This window comes from Phalacrocorax carbo, chromosome 13 (genome assembly GCF_963921805.1).
Source record: "Phalacrocorax carbo chromosome 13, bPhaCar2.1, whole genome shotgun sequence".
In the NCBI taxonomy this organism is placed as follows: Eukaryota; Metazoa; Chordata; class Aves; order Suliformes; family Phalacrocoracidae; genus Phalacrocorax; species Phalacrocorax carbo.
The window spans coordinates 12,592,283-12,611,388 of NC_087525.1; the positions used below are offsets into that span (position 1 = coordinate 12,592,283).

A 19,106-nucleotide genomic window follows, 5' to 3' on the forward strand; every position below is an offset into this window, starting at 1 on the left:
ATTATTTTAAACGTTATTAAAATTCTCTTAAAGCTCATAGATTTGGAATATGCAATACAATGAAAGCAATTTAAATACAGACAATATTAGAAAGGAAACAGCATAACAGTAATCAAAAAAGAACATATCACAGATTTCCAACACTGAGGCATGAGCCAGTCCTGAATGGAAATCCACCTTTCACCATTATGCTCCTGATTCAGGCTACTGCAGAAGTATACACCTATCAATAAAAGCCCTTATGGAACAGACCGTTTGCTTAAAGCTAGGCCTGTGCTTTAAATATCTTTTCAAGCTTATTTTGATGGCATTCGCTAAAGTTTCTAACTCTTTTGCTAAGGCTCTTTGAAGATAAGACTGCCTTGTTGAAGCTGTTTCAAACAGTTTCTAATTCTGTCGTGCTAGACCCAAAAGATCTTTAAAGAATATGGATAAACTGGTGGTGAGTCCTACTATTCCTGGCACTGTTAAATGGTCTTATATCAGGAATCACAGCAGATTTCTGCAAACTGTCTGTCAATACTGGTAAACTGCTCTGCTCATCTTTGCGGCCATTAGAAATTTCAACATTTCCAGTTAATTCTTTATTTTGCCTAAATACAGAATTTAATGTGACATCAGGTACTAGGTGAGAAATGCTCTACACCACAAACCTACACTACATGGGCAAAGACATCTAAAACAGAGTAACTTCCTAGTTTTTCAGTTATGATGATCTAACCTAAAACAATGTCCTGCAGCTCATCAATTTTAGAACCTGCTTTTGCATAAAGCTGATCAAATATTATACAGTAGGTCTGGATAGTTACAAAGCCACAGAGGGAGCTCAACTTTAGAATTATATCACATACTTTTTCCAGGAGTAAAATGGCAGAAATAAATAAGGACTAGTATAGTTTTGACAGGGCAAGAAAAGAAGGACTACCAAAACTAAGACTAAATACTGTCTCACCTACCAAAAGCACAACATTCTAAATAAGCAGAGAACTGAGTATGAAATATAAAGTATGAAGAGTAAAGAAAAGAGTCTGAAATGTAAAGTATCAAAATATGTAAGTCCAGAATATTTCTACACAAATAATAAATGAAAATGAGACATTTTAACTAGATATAAGGAAAACCTTTCACCGCTAGGACAGTCAAGCATTGGATCAGATTGCCTAAAGAAGCTGTGCAGTCCCTGGTGGCACCTGAGCTGACCTTGCTTTGAGCATCGGGTTGGACTAGAGGTCTTCAGGATCAAACCTGGATTATTCACTGGTTGTGTGACTTCCATTCTACAAATACTCTCTTAAGTAAACAGGAAAACTCAGAGGCACACCAACTAACGCTCTGAAGGACAGAAGTTTCAGACAAGCGGGGAACAGAAACAAAAGAGTACACGAGGGAGAACAACAGGTGGCATAAAGGAAAAGAAAAATTTTTTAATTACCATCCCCTTAAAGCTAAAAAGGCAATACGTATCAAGTCATATTCTCAGATAAAAAGATTAATAATTAAATAAAAGAGATTTGTATGCTAGTAAATAATATGTAATAGCCAGTAAATAATACATTCTAGATCAGGAACTACTTAAATATATTGCACAGAGAGGCTAGTGCATAAAGACAGAGATAGCAAAGAGGGAAGGGACACTAAATTATTTTAACAAGTATGTAGCTCCCTGCACTGCAGTGCTCCTCACGAATAACTAAAAGACAGTTGGGACCTTGGAGATACGCATGAGGTTGGCAAAAAGAACTCTGAAAAAACTGAAGGCTAGCATTTATTATTGAATTGCAAAAGAGGTTTTAAGCTCTAACATAAAAGAAATAAAATAAGTTCTGAATAATAGATTCAGGTGTTCATATACGGACTTATGAATAATGCAGAAAATTTGACTTTACAGACTTCTGGTAAGTTAAAAAAAAAGAACATCAACAGCAGAAGTAATAGCAAAACCAAAATAATCGGGGAATAAGAGATGGCTGCAAACAGGAGTGCCAAACAATGAAAAATAAAAGGAAAAAACACCTGAAGGAAGTAAACAGCTAAACAGCTGTTCTGTCCAGAACAACTTTTGACAGCGACACGAGAGTAACGGCAGCGAGGGACGGACCCTTTGAACAGCAGAAGACCTCGCAAGCAGGTCTATCGGCACAGCTGTGCTATCAACCCAAGCGTCGATATTTTTTAGAACTCCGAGAGCAAAAGAATGAAGGATAAGATGAAGGTATCAAAGAGACTGAGCAAGCAGTAAAGATGACAAAAGGATAAATTAAATGATTGATGGTACAAACCTTGATACCATAAAGAGTATAGAATGGGAGAAAAGAGTAATCTTACATCATGGGATGTATTTATGGGAAGATAATTCCAAGACAATTGAATCATAAACTGGTATTTTCATGAATTTTTATTAGCATACTTTATCGAAGGATGAAACTCTACAAATTTAAATTGAAACTTTAAATTTATAAAAGAATTGGGGAAACTGAGCATGTTTTGGGGGGCAGGGGTAAGGAATGGGTTTCTTAAAAACTGAACTGTTTCCCCCCCACATTCTTCACAGTACCAAAAAGGGGAACACACTATGTCCCCGTTTTTGCTGCATGGGTGAGATGGTAAACTAGCACCACCAGAACGCAGGAACACAGGCTAGACATGCAGCAATGTATCTGGAGCACACTTCAATCCTAAATTCACAAGGCAGTTTGTCACAATAAGAGTTACAGCTACAAACGTAAAGGTGATTCTGAATTTTCTTTGCGCAAGGACTGCTAGATCCTCACTGCACACGAATGAGCAGACTGAACGGGATGATTACTGAACTGATTCATGGCCTACAGATGCTAAATCCAATCCATAAAGGTATTGAGGCAATAAAATGATAAAAATAGCTGATACATGAATACTACCAAGTCATAAAAGATATAGAAGAAATTACAAATCACTTGAAAAAGCAAGCCAACGGCATTACATTACTCACCCCTTGAGCAGAACAACACCTGCTATAAAACCTGAATAAAGCAGCATCAATGACAAGACATGCATTTTAATTGTCTTTCAGCTGTCCTCCATCCACACCGATTGCATCAGAGTCAGTTAAGAAACTTTGACCCAATACTGAGGACTAAGATATTGCCCTTCCAGCACAGGTCTTGCAAATCACTAGTCGTCTGTGGCAAACCGCTCATGAGTAACAGAATTTCCATATTTTCGTTGAGGTTTTCATGAGATAATCTAGTCTTACTGTAGCAAAATCTTGAGTAGCACATGTAGCTTAAAGCAGGTAATCTTGGGAAAAACACATGAATAGCTATTTAACTTCAAAGAAGCAGCATAACGAGACAAGTACATTCACCTTTTTTCTCCGGTTCACGCTTAAGTCACTTCTTGGAATAAATTAATTTGAAATGGCTTGATTTCTTTCCATAGTATTTTTATTATAGGATTCACTCACCTTTTCCCACTAATGTTTAGTCATCTTATTTCAAGACAAGATTCACTACTAATTGAAGGAACGAGACACACTGGTACCACCTTACCTTGAAAAGAGACTCTCCATCAGGCAAGAGAAATTTCAAAAGCACAGTAGAGAGATTTACAAGAAAAAAGAGAAATGACTGAAATAAAACCTTTACTTGTTTTGGTGATTTTTCTCTTCAGCATTCATTAAATGAGCAGTTAACTGAGGACATTTTCCTGTTTTTGTCTTAAGCGCATAACCCAAAGTACAAAAGCATAAAAAAACTTCAGGCAGCACAATTAGGAGGAGTCACAGTGCTATTCTCACTGAGGCAGGTTGTTAATTTGAATTTAATAAAGTCTTACATTTTTATGGTACACATTCTAGCAATGCACTACACGCAACTATTTATAGCTCAACAGTTTTAAAGGTCTACCCTGTAAGTCCACTGTAATACACAAAATTTCTGGCACGGCTGCCTTTATATTCAGTGCATAAACTCTACCTTACAGGCTCAAAGGAAAACGTAGCACAAACGGCATCTGAACTTTTCTCATCAGAAGCAAATTGTCCTTATCCTGAAAACAAATTTAAATTAGTTGAATGCGAGTAACGAGCACAGCGTAGAATAAATACAGAAAACAAAGTAGCTGGTATGTTTTCATTAATATCCCATGCAAGTGTATATTATAGTGATAAATACACATTTTTGTTTTTCTAAAGCTGATTAACTGTATTAACGGTGCTGTATTAATTTTCTGAGCATTCATATTTTATGAGCTGGGCAAGTTAGTGTATATTGCAACTCCCATTTTTCAAATGCTATATCACTTCTGGATACAGGAGGGGACATTACAATTATATACGAGTAAAACTTCAGTGCGTGCTTGTCATACTCTCCATTAAAGGTAAACAGAGCAGTTGTGATACTTAGAAATGATTCCTAGTTACTCCTGTGAACTGCAACACACACTTAGAGTGAGTTACATTGATCAGTACATTTATGAAACTAATGGAAAAGGAAAGTCTGCAGGGGTCTAGAAAAAAGGATGAGATGGGTACAAAAGAGAAAAGGTAGGGAGAAGAAGAATGAAGGTTCAAGAGAGGAAAGGAAGGTACTCCTAGCTTTGCACAGTTACACAAAATTACTTGTACAGGCCAGGTTTTGTAACTACTGTTGAGGGATTTATCTCTTTTTCAGTCTCAGGTGATTTGGAGCCAATCAGGAAAAGGACAAGCTCACTTCACATGTGACTCAGCCACACACTCGATCTTGGTTTGAAGTTCTGTAGATTACATTAGAAATAAAGGAAATTACATTAAAATACCCATTGACTTCCACGTGTTTTAGTCAGAAATCACGAGCAAGACAAAAGTAACTCTAATGAAGTTAAACCATGCAATTCTCTAAATTTCCAGTCAGCTAACACTCTGATAACACCCGAAGTCTTTGTAGGCATCCATTTTAAGCATTCTTGGTGTGCACAGAGATACTGAAGTCTTTACCGCACTGAGGAACTTGGTTCTTATCCCATGCCAGAATGGACTGGCAAGAGAGCTGCAAGTACCAGTGGGCACCGCAAAGGACGGAAGTTGGGCTCAGGCAGGGCAGCGCCCGGCACTGCAGCGTGGAAGTTCTTCCGCCGATTTAACTCCATGCTCCTTTCATGACTTAAAAGCTTGTACTTTTGGAGACTAAGGTCATTATTTCAATGGGAGAAGGAAACAGCTCACAGTCCTAGTCATTAACAGCAATGTGTGGGAAATTACTAGTGGAATCATTAATGCTCTTAATTGCAAATAAACTTTTATCTCAATTTTGTCCCCTCTATAAACTGTTTGCTCTAATTCCTTCTGTCTAGCTCTTCTCTATCTGTTACGTTGAGCGGATTATTTTTTTTTTGTATTTCACTGTCAAAGAGTGAAGATCCTGAATTGTTTCAGTTAATTCAGCTGAGAACTTCAATACTGTCACATCTATGCTCCTCCGTTACCAGGTCATTATTTTCTATTTCCATTTTGATTTGCCTTTCTATTTGAATGTGAAATGCAAAATTACCAAAAGACCTGAAAGAATAACCATAGGGTAATCCTACATTATAACAGAGTTTACTCGCTAACGTAGGCATGGAGTGGTACATAATTAACTTACCAGAAAAACAGAAAAGGATCATATTAATTCATATGAGAATTCCTGGGTAACTGATACAATAAATATAACCTGTGATTAAACTACATGGACATGATCCAAATGGTGTTTTAAAATTCTGAATCCATACTAAATGAAAATACCTCATGGGAATTAATTTTACCGTTACCATATTACCAACTACCAAGAGTCAGCACTAGTAAACAACAGAGCTTGTCTGTCATCTGCATGCAACAGTTTGCAATTCTGTGACTATTTAAGCTGTTGTTAAGAACTGAGCATATAAGAACAACACATGCACGTTAATACTTGTTTTTTCCCCCTCCTTTTCTGCTGCTCAGGCTTGTTTCCCAGATAACCGTTGGGGTGTCTAGTCAGAAGCAAAGACTGATAGACACCCCGGGTAACTGGACAAACAGCGATTTTCAGCACAGACAGGTTAGGTTTTCAATGGGGATAAACTGACGCTGATAGGGACAGGACAATTCTCAATTATTATAAAAACAACTTTATTCAAAGCAATCAGCCAGAGCAGGAATAATATCTCTGCACTCCTCCACGTGCCAATATCCTACAGCTCCTGCAAAAGAAAAGAAAAGGAAGTACATGAAAAAAATAATTCAGTGCTTTACATAGCACACTGTCAATTTTTCCACACTGCTTACCCTTCTCCTCTGCTTCCAGCAATTACTGGCAGGACACTGTCTCTACTCATTCTAGGCACAGAGGACACAGAAAGATTTAGTTCACTGTCAGAAGCATCAATTTTTCTATACAACCATAATATACATTACAAGTGCACCACTGTCATGGAACATTTATTGCGATACTTACCTTCTGCTTTCCGAATCCTTGCATCATTTACTGGATGAGACTTGACATCTACATAACATCTCCAAGTAGGAAAAGGGCAAAGTAACACTGATTAATCGTGGCTGCATAAACAGGGCACAGCTCTGGCATTTGGAGCCTCTTCTCCTGTAGCAAGATAACTTCAGTACATGGTAAACAACCTTCTACTAACAAAAAAACCCCACCCTAGTAGCCTACCAATGGATTCCATGTCCTCATGGGCATATCCAGAGCGTACTTACTACTTTGAAGTCTCCTCCCAGGTCCTCTCACAACTGGAAGTACAAAGCCTCATGGTCAAGTCTTCTGGCAGCTGTCTCTGCCGTCACTTTTAACATGCAGATCTCACCTTTGTCCTGCCAGGACAGCTCCAGTCGCCTACAATGCGAGTCACCGTCTACATATTTTTGCACCTGGTTAAACTGCAACTGAGCCCGAACAAGGCCAAGACTAAAATCTCTACACTGCAAGTCATCTAATTGCATTAGCATACCCTTGTGGTGTCAGTTTTAACAACCCCTCAAGCTCAGCGAAGCATTTACCTAAATACCACATTCAGAGTGCAGGTTATGAGACTGACTGCGTATAAGGTCACATTTAAATACTCAGCTGTCTGTTCGGTGTTGGTGCCACCCAATTACCTGTATGTCATGATAAAAAGTGTTTATCGCTGAGATACACCAGCCATGCAGGAACCTAGGGCACACGCCCAATCCCAAACCAGAGCGTACACGTGATTTGTATGCATAGGGGCATAATACAGCAAAACCCCTCTGTATGCAGGTGAGATGCTGTCCTCACTTGAAATCCAGCCTCAGAGCACCGATCCTTTCTCCCCAAGGTGACAGTCCAGCTCAACTGTTCTTGAAACCAGCACCATGCAGAAGAGGTTTGTACCTGGAACTAGGACTTACACGGAAACTCACCTGGAGGCTGGTACGCAATACCCATTTTTAAGGCTTCACAAATTCTCTTTTCTAACCCACAGGTAACACTTTGACCTTACCAGTACCCCCCAGTCAGCACATGATGATACACATTCACATCAGAAGTGACAGGCAAATGATTATACATAGCAGTACCGCTGACAAACACCCACTTTTACAGACTGACACCCTGCTTAATGAAACTAGCTTCTCCTCCCAACCCAGCCCCAGCAAAACAGAGAAACCCGGACCAATTCTGGCTGTCTAAACTTGTCAACGTCTGGTGTTATGAATTTCCTTTTTTAGTTTCCATAGTTTTCATCACAAATGATTAGTAGCTTCAGTTAGAGAAAGCAGAAGAAACCAAACACAGAGGAAGGTCACCAGAGTAAGTTACATATATTAACATTATTTTACCCATTTTACCCACACAGTTCGCAGCATGACTATTTTGATAAAGCATTACAGGCTATTAACAGCACACACAAGTTAACCACATGGCAAATCTTAGTCTTGCCTTTTGAACATCATGCAAGTTAATCCAACCCAGTTCATTGCCAATACAGAAAACGGACATAAATTGGAAAAATGACATGCTGAGAAAAGTACAGGTGGTAGCACCGAACCAAGATGGTAGCTAGGTCACAAAACATCTAAGGATAAAACTCCCCTCTCCATTAAACCAAAACCAAACCATATCCCCCAAACTGAGCAGAGATGTTGTAAGGCAGTCTGCAACACGTTCACCAGACGCACGTTGGCTTTCATTTTAAGAGGCACGTTTTCCTACAGAGGTACAACCACTGGCAGAGCTTCCTCCAGCCCCTGAGGAGCCTCTGCTTCATCCATTACTCTTACAGCATGCAGACGTCAGCTGTTTCTATAAACTCTCTCTTCTGGTGCTCATCTCTCTCTTCTCCAGAGGTGATAAATGACTCTTCTTCCCAGTTAAAAGAATCCCGTGGAAAGTGCTGAAGATCTAAAGCCGTTTCATGCCTCAGGATACTATTGTTAATTTTGCAGCATACTTAAAAAGGACAGGCATTTCACAAAGCAAACAGAAAGACAAGGTCTCAAGAGCAAATCCTTTACTAAATTGATAAAAGTAAAATCGGCAGAAGGTAATGAAAATTTGGGGCAGGATGAACAAAGGGATTCAAGGAGCGATGACAACAACGGTTGTAAACATTGCAAGTATCCGTGCCTATCAGAATAGCCCCTCCTAGTTCTTCGGGAATTTACTGAAGGAGTACAGGTGAAATATTTTAAATGGTTATGATTAACAATATTACAATGATTAGGCAGATAATCTTCGATAGTACTGGGGGATGATTGCGATCAGAATCTCTAATAATAGATTTTGTGCCAACGGTCAGCGTGCCATATTACCAGAAAAGGATCTACCTGCTTTATATTTTAAAAAAGCAATACAGGGAAAACTGAACTTTATTTTCTAAACTTATGTCCTTTAGAACATGTACATTATTTGCTCATGTAATGGAACATTCATCCTCTCTTCCAGTGAGGACAGGAGCGTTACAGGGTTTTATAACAGATAAGAGCTGCTAAATGGTAACTAAGGCTAGGACCATCCACGCAAACACTGGTTATTTATTTTCATTGTCTGTTTGCTGCTACAAGACATTAGGTTTCAGAGGACAGCTCACCAGCTGCGCATTTTGTGAGCTGTGCAGGAACTAATGAACTTTGCCTTTTTATTCCTCCGCAAACAGGAAAAATACTAAATTGTTGCAGCCTCGCTCATACAGCCCATCAGCAAAACCAGCTTCTGTGGTTCGGAAAAATCAAATCGCGTCTGTCTCGGTCCATGACACAAGGTCACAGAGTCAGTTTAGTTAACTGGATCATGTGTTCCTGGAGTCTTCGGCATACAACCGTCTTCTCGCAATGAGGCGGCAGTGGGAGTCAGCACAGTGCAAATAAAGCATGCACCATCTTCTCCAATATTGAAAACTGAATGCATTTCACATTGTTGTCAGTGCAAGAAGAGATATAAATTTTAATAGGATCCCATTCTTGAGTTACTTTATCGCTCTGCTCAATTAAATGTTATTTAATGATTCACCACTTAAAGGGTATTATATATCATTCTTACTCCGTTGACTTCAGCAAAGCTTCTACTGATAGCTAGTTCTAAGGAAAATATTTATTTCCTGCGTAAGGCCTAAGTATCAGCAAGTTAAAAGTAGTGACTAAATATAGCAACTGCTATATTATTTTGCAGTTCACGCATGGGGAGATTCAGGTTAGCACATCATAACTGTTTACACCATTGAAATTGGTTTAACTGCTAAGCAGCCTAAGGCTGAGAACTGTTTCACGTAATGACTGCATTTCCATCAAAACTGTAGCGACCTGCCTATTGCGCTTTCTTGGGGCGCTTCATTTTCTGCTGTATCCATCGTACATTACTGTTACAGAACAAAAGGTGAATATTCTGGATCACCAGGTTAGGTGGTGTGAGTGAATTGCTGAAGTAGTCATGTTTGTTCATGTATTGTCACAGCTTATTCCAATACTCACTCACCTTCACACTTCATCCCTTAACAGACCTTAACTCTACTCATTCTCAGTGTAAAAAATGAGTAAAACTGATGACTCCTTGTCTCGGGCACTGATTCTTTGCCCAGAACTCTTATTTCCAAAGATCACTCTCAGGCTTTTGCATGTCCTCGTATCTGGCAGTTAAAGCAACGACTTCGCTCTGCAGCTGGGACCCCATGCACAAGGTCAGTCTCCACAGCTTTCAGCCGTTACCTGTTGCACCAAAGTAACCTGATCAGCCATGCTGGCTGTCAGAGATATTTGGCTTCAGCATCAGATTTTCCATCAGACAAAAATAAACCGTTCAGGCCCAAAGTGCGGTTAACCACCTTGGTCAAGAAATGATAATAAGCTGTAGAAATTCATACCCCCATGCTATCTAACGCTAACAATACATCACCTAGTTTCCTCATTGAATAAAAGCTGCTTCTTTCAATTGCTCTTTTTTTACAAACTCGCTGCCTCACGTGAGCATGACCAACAGCCAGCCTGCTTTGAAGTGACATAAAACTGTTAATACGATGAGTAGATTTTCAGTTTGTAGGAACATTGTGGTAGCATTTACTTACCTTTGTGTTGGAAATTTAAATCAAATTGCATGCCTCATCGTTGGTGAGCCACTTTGGGAGCCATGCAGACATCTGCACCAAGCCAGCCCGTGTGCATTGCACTCCTGCGTGAACTGTGTGTTTTCTTCCCAAGCCCCGCGGTGCTCTCTTACGAGGAACCAGGGAGCACAGGCAAGGAGGCAGCAAAGTCTGCACCCTCTTGCAAGGAAGAAATAGTTTCTGTGTTACACACTATGAAAGAGATTCCCCAGAGAGCCAAGGAATCTAAATGCAGAAAGCCTGGCAAAAATTACTGTAACTGAGAATCTAAGGCACAGAGAGATTAAAATACATTGCCCAAAGCTTTTCCGGAAGATCGCATCAGAGATGGAAATTGAATCTAGCTCTCACAAGTGAGTATCAAACACAAGACTTATTTTTTTTCCCTTTGAGGTACTAGAATGTGTAAAGCATTTCCTTATCACCAGATATTTCATAAAGCTTGGCCACTCTGATCACAATACTTAAATTCACATTCTTAAGGACATGTGTCCCTTGAACACATATTTGGCTTTCATGTAATTCAAGGGAAACTGCACGTGCCTACATCAGAACTGTACGTCATTACATTTGCAACGTTTTTAAGCAGATATGCCGCATTAACATGCCTGCATTTACCTCTGCTATCCATACGAAGAAACAGACACTGCAAACCAAGGCCAGCAATAATATTGAAGTATCAGGTATTCATGTTCGGGAACGCACAATATTGAATATTGTACCCTGACAATATCCAAAAGGGGAAGGGGGCATGACAACATGAGAGAGGTTAACACAACCGTCAGTGTGGTGGCTAAACTGAACACATAACTCTTGTTCAATAAGTCCTGCAGGTGAGCACTAAGGATCTGGTAGGAAGCGGATTTCAACAGGTAATGGAAAAGCAATGTGCACAGCCTCTAACTACCGAGCTCTGGAAACGGGTACTACAGGAGCTTGTGGGGGAAGACGACAGCAGCTGGTTCACAGAAGAATATACAGATTCATGGACAAAAGATCCCTAATAGGACAGTGAAAGGACTGTTTTGTCTAGCAAAAAAAAAAGCTATGCTCATCTACTTTCCTTGGCAAATACACATGAATCTAGATGTGTAGTCAGTGTACATTTCATCTGGTCCCTGGGGCACCTGTATAGACAGATGTTCCTGTCTACATAAGATTTTAGCTTTACCTACTGTGGAAGGGGTTCAACCTTCCCTGGGAATCCAGGCTTACACGGTTTTCAAGCAAAATTTCTGGATGATGATGATGGAAATGGAATTCCTAAGGCAACTGAGCACACCCATGCAATGGAAACATTAGAAAGAGCGTGCCCTGGGTCACATACAACCAAGACTAAGCTCTGCAGCATCTACATGTTGGTGTTTTTTATAACTGGAAAATATGCTTCCCACTAATTGCAATTATTTTCCACAGTACAGATTATAGGAGAGGCTTTGCATGAGTGGCCCTAACTGGATGAGCGTATTGTCACTTGATCTCTCCACATACAGGGTGGGATTTGTACTTTGCTACATGTGCAGTAATGTTTCCATATGTGCTTATGTTTCAAGAAGACTGGAGGAGGCTTTAAGAAGCACAAACATTTCACTCTTGTGTACGATTCTGGAACTTGCTTTTTTTCTAGCCCACAGAAAACCACCTCAAGCCTCATTTTAGACTTCTGTCATAATATTTTCGGTCTTGAGACACAAATTTCATTAATTTCTACACTGTCAAGTCTGTTCTAATATTAATTAAGACAATCAGAAAACTACTCATATGAGAAGACTATGAGCCAAGATGTCAGGGCTTGGCTTTATTTCAAGCCTTAAAGAGATGTCAAAAAAAAAAAAAAAAAAAAAAAAGGAAGCTAGAATGCTCAAAATAAAGTTAAAATAATTCAGCTTTGCCTCCTGGGTAACACTTTCCTGCTTCCTGTAGAAAGACTCACTTTAAGAATCCTTATCCCGTTTCTTTTATGTGTATGCTTGTCGTTCAACTCGTATGTCTCAAGATTGCTGCTTAGAAGTTAAGTTAAACAGTAAAACTGGGATATATGCAGAGCCTTTAAAGTAACCATTTCCCAGTTGTGCTTGTCCACTAGGTCTGTGAAAACACTTGCATCAATTCCACTGGTACTTTTAAAGTTTCACATAAAGTGAAATGAAAGACACAACTTCTGGAGATCACAGGATTGTACTCTAGAGAGAACTCTTCTCTAGAGAGGAGGCAGTTCTCTAGGTATGCCAGATAAGTCCAAAAGCAGTAGGAAAAAGTCCCTCAACCCGCTGGCTATCCTCTTGCTAATGCAGCCTGCCATGCAGTTAATACTTATCACCATATTGATTTCATGACAACTTATACTCACCTTGTCAACAAAATCCCCATATCACCACTTACAATCACTAGGCTACCATATTTTTATTTTTAAAATCTAAAATAAATAAGTAAAAGTCAACCTAGGGAAAGGACATGTTAAAAGTAATTTTTTTATGATCTCCATATAAGTTTGCAAGCTTTTTATTACAGTGTTTTCAGTCGTATTTAATGGTTTATGCAAGCTGGTTTTACACAAACGATGCACCAGTCAACTAACTTTGCTATGGACAAACCTCAGCTTCCTCGAGGAAATTACCTATGCTCTCTGCAGACCATTGGCCGAAAGGTAAAGTGGTGACCTGTAAAGCCCATCAGTCCCTCAGGCTATGAATACATTACAGGGCAGCAACTGAGTCAACAGAACACCATCTTTTCCCTTCCAAAATTATAAGAAGCAATTATTCACTCCTGCTTTAGCTTTTTCCTAGCCTGAAGTTAACTTATTTGTCCCTTTTCTTAAAAATATTCTTCTGTCTTGTCTGTTAAAAGCTAATGAAATGGTTCTTATTGAACCTAGTTTGTAATCAACATCAAATTTTGAAAAAGAAAAATATTCTAATTTAAAATTTACTTTCCTTTACATGAAGATAGGCATTAACTCTTCCCTAAAATCTCATATAAAATTCTATTCGTCAAATGTCATGATAGGGCCACATAATCTTTATATCATTTTTCACTGAACACCGATAAAATACCAAAACAAGAGAAAAATGAAATCTCCATATAATTTCAAATGTAATCAGTTAACATAATAGGGGCCCAATCCAAAATCCACCCATGGAGGTCATGGGAATCTTCCCATTAACTTCCATGTGCTTTGGGATAAGGCACCGAGATAAATATTAGCAAGTGAAAGGAAGAGAAATGAAAACTTACCCATGAATTCAATTCCTAAATGGTCTGCTATACCCCAGAAAGCATGTAAAAGAAAAGAGAAAAAAGAGAAGGAAATGTTAGAAATAGACTAAATGTAAATATCACCTTTATCATCACTGGTAGCATTCAATGTTTATACGGCAGAGCTGCAGGATGCAATGCGGGGGTCGGGGGTCCACTGTGTGGGTACTGGTCGAAAGGTAGAGCCCTGCCCTTCCAAGGGCAATCCAAAGGCGGGAATTGAGGGCACTGAGCTGTCACAGAAGGGAACTGTATTTGGGGAAGGACACGAACGACTTCACTCATTATATTTATATTCGACTGAAGTGCCTGAAGCCAGCTACCTTCAGGAATTTCATTTTCTCTTCCTCCTGAAACTCCTCTCTCAACATGCTAACTATTATTAGTTAGACAAGGTTCTTGCTTCCATTTTCTCTGACAGAGAGCAAAACCTAGTGATGAATGGAAGGCTTTTAATAGGAGTTACGTGTAAGTTTCTGTATGATTAAAGAATAACAAACTCTCCATCCTGCAGGGACAGGGCAACAGAAATAATCATAACTGACTTTTCAGAACTGAGCATGTAACAAGTAGTAGCTTCAAGTCCAAACTGAAACTGTGGAAGGCCAGACGTTCAGAAAGGCTGCAAAATGCAATTCTCTTCCACGCCAGGCTTGAAATATTTTGCTTTTCACTGGGAGGTAATAATTTGCATTATAAAGAACAAAGAAGGAGGTTTTTTTCTGAGGAAAATGCAATGTTTCCCTTTAAAATATAATAAAAGCAAAATATTTTAATTGCATTTGTTTTCCTTTCAATTTACAGTCACATTTCCTTAATACAGAATAAATCAATAGATGATTTTGCCGCGGTTCCCAAGAGCAATGTGTGCGGAGAGGAGGGCAGTAGGGACAGAGCGGGAGGGCTACAGGAAAGGCAGAGCAGGGCTGATGCGTCGGCTCACGCTCGGAGCCGGGCGGTACCACTGCGAGCCGCGTGAAACACTCGGCCCCCTTCACTAACGTACTACAACTTTCAAAAGCCCACTTAAGAACTATACAGTGAAGTTAAAAGAAGATTTTCCAACATAAACCAGCAGTAATTTTAAACACTTTATCGTGTGGATTGTCAGCTCTGGTGAACGTGAAATATTTGGGTTTCTGTTGAAAATACTGAGGGTGAATCACCTTTTGCAACCTTCCAGTCCTTCCAGGAGAAGGCATGAGGCATCAGCTTGATCAGTTAACTTGGCATACAAATCTATTTAATAGTTGCTAAACTCTATATTTATCTTCATTCAGAAGAGACAATATGATTCTCAAAAGAAAAGAACATAAGGTAACACTACGTGGTATAAATACCTCGTTGGCACGGCGTTAGGACAGGTGCAAGTCTGGTGACACCCGAACGAATCTTTCTTTTCAGTATAAAATACATCACTCAAAACCATACATATATGTATTCAACATTGCGATCTTCTAATCCATGTGCTTGCACTCACGTACAGCCGTCACACACAAACGTCCCTGGTACATTTGACACAGGGATGTAATTTTTGTAACTGCATGAGATCAGAGATACCAGAAGCGCATTCAGCGTACTACCTGCGCAGAGGTTTGTAACTTGGGTTGTTTCCGCTGATTTTCTGTACCTGTGAAATCTGCAAATATCGTCTGTGTGCAATTCACACCTTGCATCCTTCTGTAAACTAAATCAAGATGCAGCCACGAGCTGCTTACTTTAAAAAATGATAATGGAGATCAAAGCACTGTAATTTGGCCTCCAAGGAGCTAAGGGTATTCGCACACGAAGCGAGATCATGTAACATCACCTTTTTAAGTCTATGTAGAACAGCTGATAAAACAATCCTCCTTTCCCAACTGGGCTATACACATTCTCTACACGTTTTCCATTTGCAGCCTGCAATCTCCTCACTGAGTTCACCAACATGGTTAAAAGCCACTTTCTCCAAAAGCGCATGCAAAATACACCTTTGCTTTAAAAAAAAAAAAAAAAGAAAAGAAAAAAAGGATTTTAGTTCATCTTTGAGTGGCTTATACATAAGTGAGAGTCAAGGGTATCTGTAGCCTTCCTGGGAAATGCGCTCAGTTAGAGGGTGGAAACATGTCAGTTTGTTTATTTTTAATACCTCATGAGCCTGGAAAGCAACTTCAGCAATCAGCGTAATAGATATCGCTGACAAAGCTGATTTACCCAGATTATGATGAAAGGATGTCTAATGGGATAAACCCTTACAGTAAAATATCCAAGCTGCCAATTTATATCATTAAGCATAGTTCAACAAGCTTTGTGAGCAACTCTCTGGGAATAGAAAATAATAAAATCATAATACTTAAGGATTCACACGTGCTGGCACTGGTGCTGCCCTCGCGGCCGTGGCACGCACAATACCAACAGCGCCCAAACCTGGGAGCTGGCCTCTGCCCTCACCCTCGTGTGCGGGGAGCCAGAGCCGGCGGCGGCGGCCGGCAAAGGCAGCTCGGCTGGGAGCCAGGCTAAGCCCGCTGGCTGCACGCCGGGAGACGCCACAGGCGATAGCAGCGCTTCAGGGGCTGCAGACATTGCAACCAAGCCTTCCCTGCCACCAGGAATCACGCAAGCACTGCTCCAATGCAGTAAACACCATGGGTGGTGGTTTGGGTTTTTTTTTTCCCTTTTTTAATCCCTTTCTAAGTGTGAAAAGACAGTCTGTAACACAACCATTCCCTCCTTCCTTCCCCTCATTCCCTGGTCTGAGTGTCAAGCCTCTGTGTCTAAAAAACCAAAAGGCATTCTGACCCCAGAAACAGCAGCGCAACTTGAGCTGCCCTGAGACTTCAGAAGCAAAAAAGAAAAGCCAAACCAAAAACCCTGAAGAGCCTAAACGTACTGACGTTCTTCCCTTCCTTCCCCACCTCGCTGCAGAAACCCAGCTGCACTCGCGAGTTATCAAAACCCGACATTTGAAACTTGTTTTATTTAATACAAATATGGTTCCTGCAGCAACGGCGCCTACCAAAACGTTCAGCATATTGAACAGGGGACACAAGGCAAGGTGCTAGAGGAAATGTCAGCAGTCATGCGTCATATCCGTTGTTTGGCTTTTAATGTTTTTACTATTCTAAGATGTTTACTCCACTATAGTTGCAGGAAAAAACAAAACCAAACCAACAAAACACCACGAAAAAATAAACAAACCCAATCCCCGCATCTTTGCATTTGAAAAACAATCAGGAAAGGGGAGAAAATGACTGCTTCCAGGCCCAAGCCCAGGCCAACGGCTGCCTCCGAGGCGCACACGCACCCTGTCAGAAGGCAGGAGGCAAATGCCGGCTCTCTTGGAGAAAAGCTTTTATGCTGCGGCTTGCCTTTTCCAGCAGAGGAGTGACTGGGCTCTCGTACAGGTAAAAGGGGTGAGAAACCCCCCTTCTGGAAATGCTCCCCCCCGCTGCACCCCGCACACGCTGGCGGCAGGGGAAGGAGGGGTGGGCACGAGCGCGTGGCACAGGTTGCGGTCATCGTCAGGCTGCCCCTTGGTGACCGAGCACCAGTCCAGCCCCACCCTCTCTCGCGCTGCTGCGGTGAAAGCTCCGGCTTTGGGGATGGGTTCCTCCCCCTCTTTAGCAACAGCAAGAAACTCTCCCAGCAGGTCCATGTGAGAGAGGGGCATGGTGCGAGGACCGGCACAGCGGGGGCAGCGGCGAGGGGGAAGCGAGCTGCCGTGGTGGGCCAAGACCGAACCAAGCACAGCAACCTAAGGTGCCGCCCCGACACGCCACAGTGTGACGAAGGACCGTTATATTGCTGTACAGTCGTAATATATCAATGATAAATTGCCCGCAGAGCACTTCCTGGACACAGCGAGTGCAATGCCAAGCAATCCACCATCAAGCAATGCAGTTTCTTTAAGGACTCGGTTCAACAAAAATGTATACGAGAGCTATTAACGTGCTGAAGCGCGGGCGCTGCTCCACAAGATGGGGTCATTAACCAAATAATGTGACTGTATTTTATTTTTGTTGTTGTGATTTCTTCTTTCTTTTTGGTATTGTTATGTTCTTAGGAACTAATATATTACTCAGACAGGAAGATTATTCACTTTTGTATTTTATTTTATGAGTATTTCTGTATTTTGTTGTTGGAGTGGGAAAAATACTGTGCCTCATGGTCCTTGCACTACGTGAATTTGTTGCTAGTATTAAAGCTATTTTAATTTATACTTTATGAATACATACACACCTGGGAGTACTTGATAACAAGCACAAGAGAAGATAAATTCGCACTCACTAATGGATTAATTTATTAGTGGTTCACGCAGAACACGCAGCCTTGTGTCTGGACTGTGGTTTGCTGGGGATTTTTTTCTTAGTCATATTAAGATGGAGATTTTTCGCCAGTTAAAGACAGGTTGCATTATCCCAGCTACATTCTTAGCTACACTATGAATAGAAATACAAACTCGACATGTAAATCTCACTGATTAATAGAGAAAAAATCTTGAACATGAAAATACTCATTGTAGACCACTACATTTTAATCTGTTCTAAGCAGAGGTTGACTTTGGCATGAAGGAGACAGCTTTAGGAAATCGTGCAAAGTATTTTGCTGTGCAAATGAAATTTATCGGTTCCAATAAACTCAGAAGATTTGTTAAATTGTCCTTGGTAGATTATTGTCTTGAACAGAAAACGCAACACGATAATATGCTGCAAGCTACCTTGGGACAGCTCAAGTACTCTGAACAGATTATCTGGCTGGAAGGATCAGGACAAAGTTTAACTCTTAAGTATTAGACCGATTAAACTTGGTCTGAAATGAAGAAAAATCTTTCCATTCAAAAGGCAGCCAGATTAGGATACTACCTAAACGTACAAACTGCTACTCTCTTATCCATTGTGTTTTATGTTTGACAGCACACAGTTGTCAGCCTAATGAAGCTAAAACCATAACTGGTTACATATATGTACATATGAAAGTATATTATTTTTTGAATCCTCAAGCGTATCATTTTTTTGGTGCCTCATTTTGCATGTGAGCACATCAAGTTATGGGGCAAGGGATTCCTCTATTCAGTAGGAAGGGTGCCTTGCTCCCTTTTTCTCCCTGACATCCACAGGAGGTTATCAGCCTTAGCAAACTGGCCAAATGCTCTCAGAAGTTGGCTTGGGTTTTTCTTCCAGTATCAAAAAGAAAAATCACCAGCATGTATTAATGTATTTTACAAATCTCAGTTATTAGAAAACACAACATTTGATTTTGTTGTTTGCTTTAGAGGGAGTCTGGTAATTTGTTTCTGTAATTAATTTACACAAAAGTACTCT

General features: G+C 40.4%; 1 protein-coding gene across 3 annotated transcripts in view; it reads right to left on the minus strand.

Annotated features, from left to right (window-relative positions):
• NRG3 (neuregulin 3) overlaps positions 1-19,106 on the minus strand; it is a 417,497-nt gene that overhangs the window by 61,525 nt on the left and 336,866 nt on the right. The window contains exon 4 of one of the 3 annotated variants that reach the window (XM_064464849.1): positions 13,786-13,809. The exons of 1 other annotated variant lie outside the window; for it this stretch is intronic. In XM_064464849.1, the coding sequence (XP_064320919.1) occupies positions 13,786-13,809 (24 nt within the window). Of the gene's footprint in view, positions 1-13,785; positions 13,813-19,106 lie in introns of all 3 variants that reach the window. One more of the 3 variants, XM_064464847.1, reaches the window with a different exon arrangement.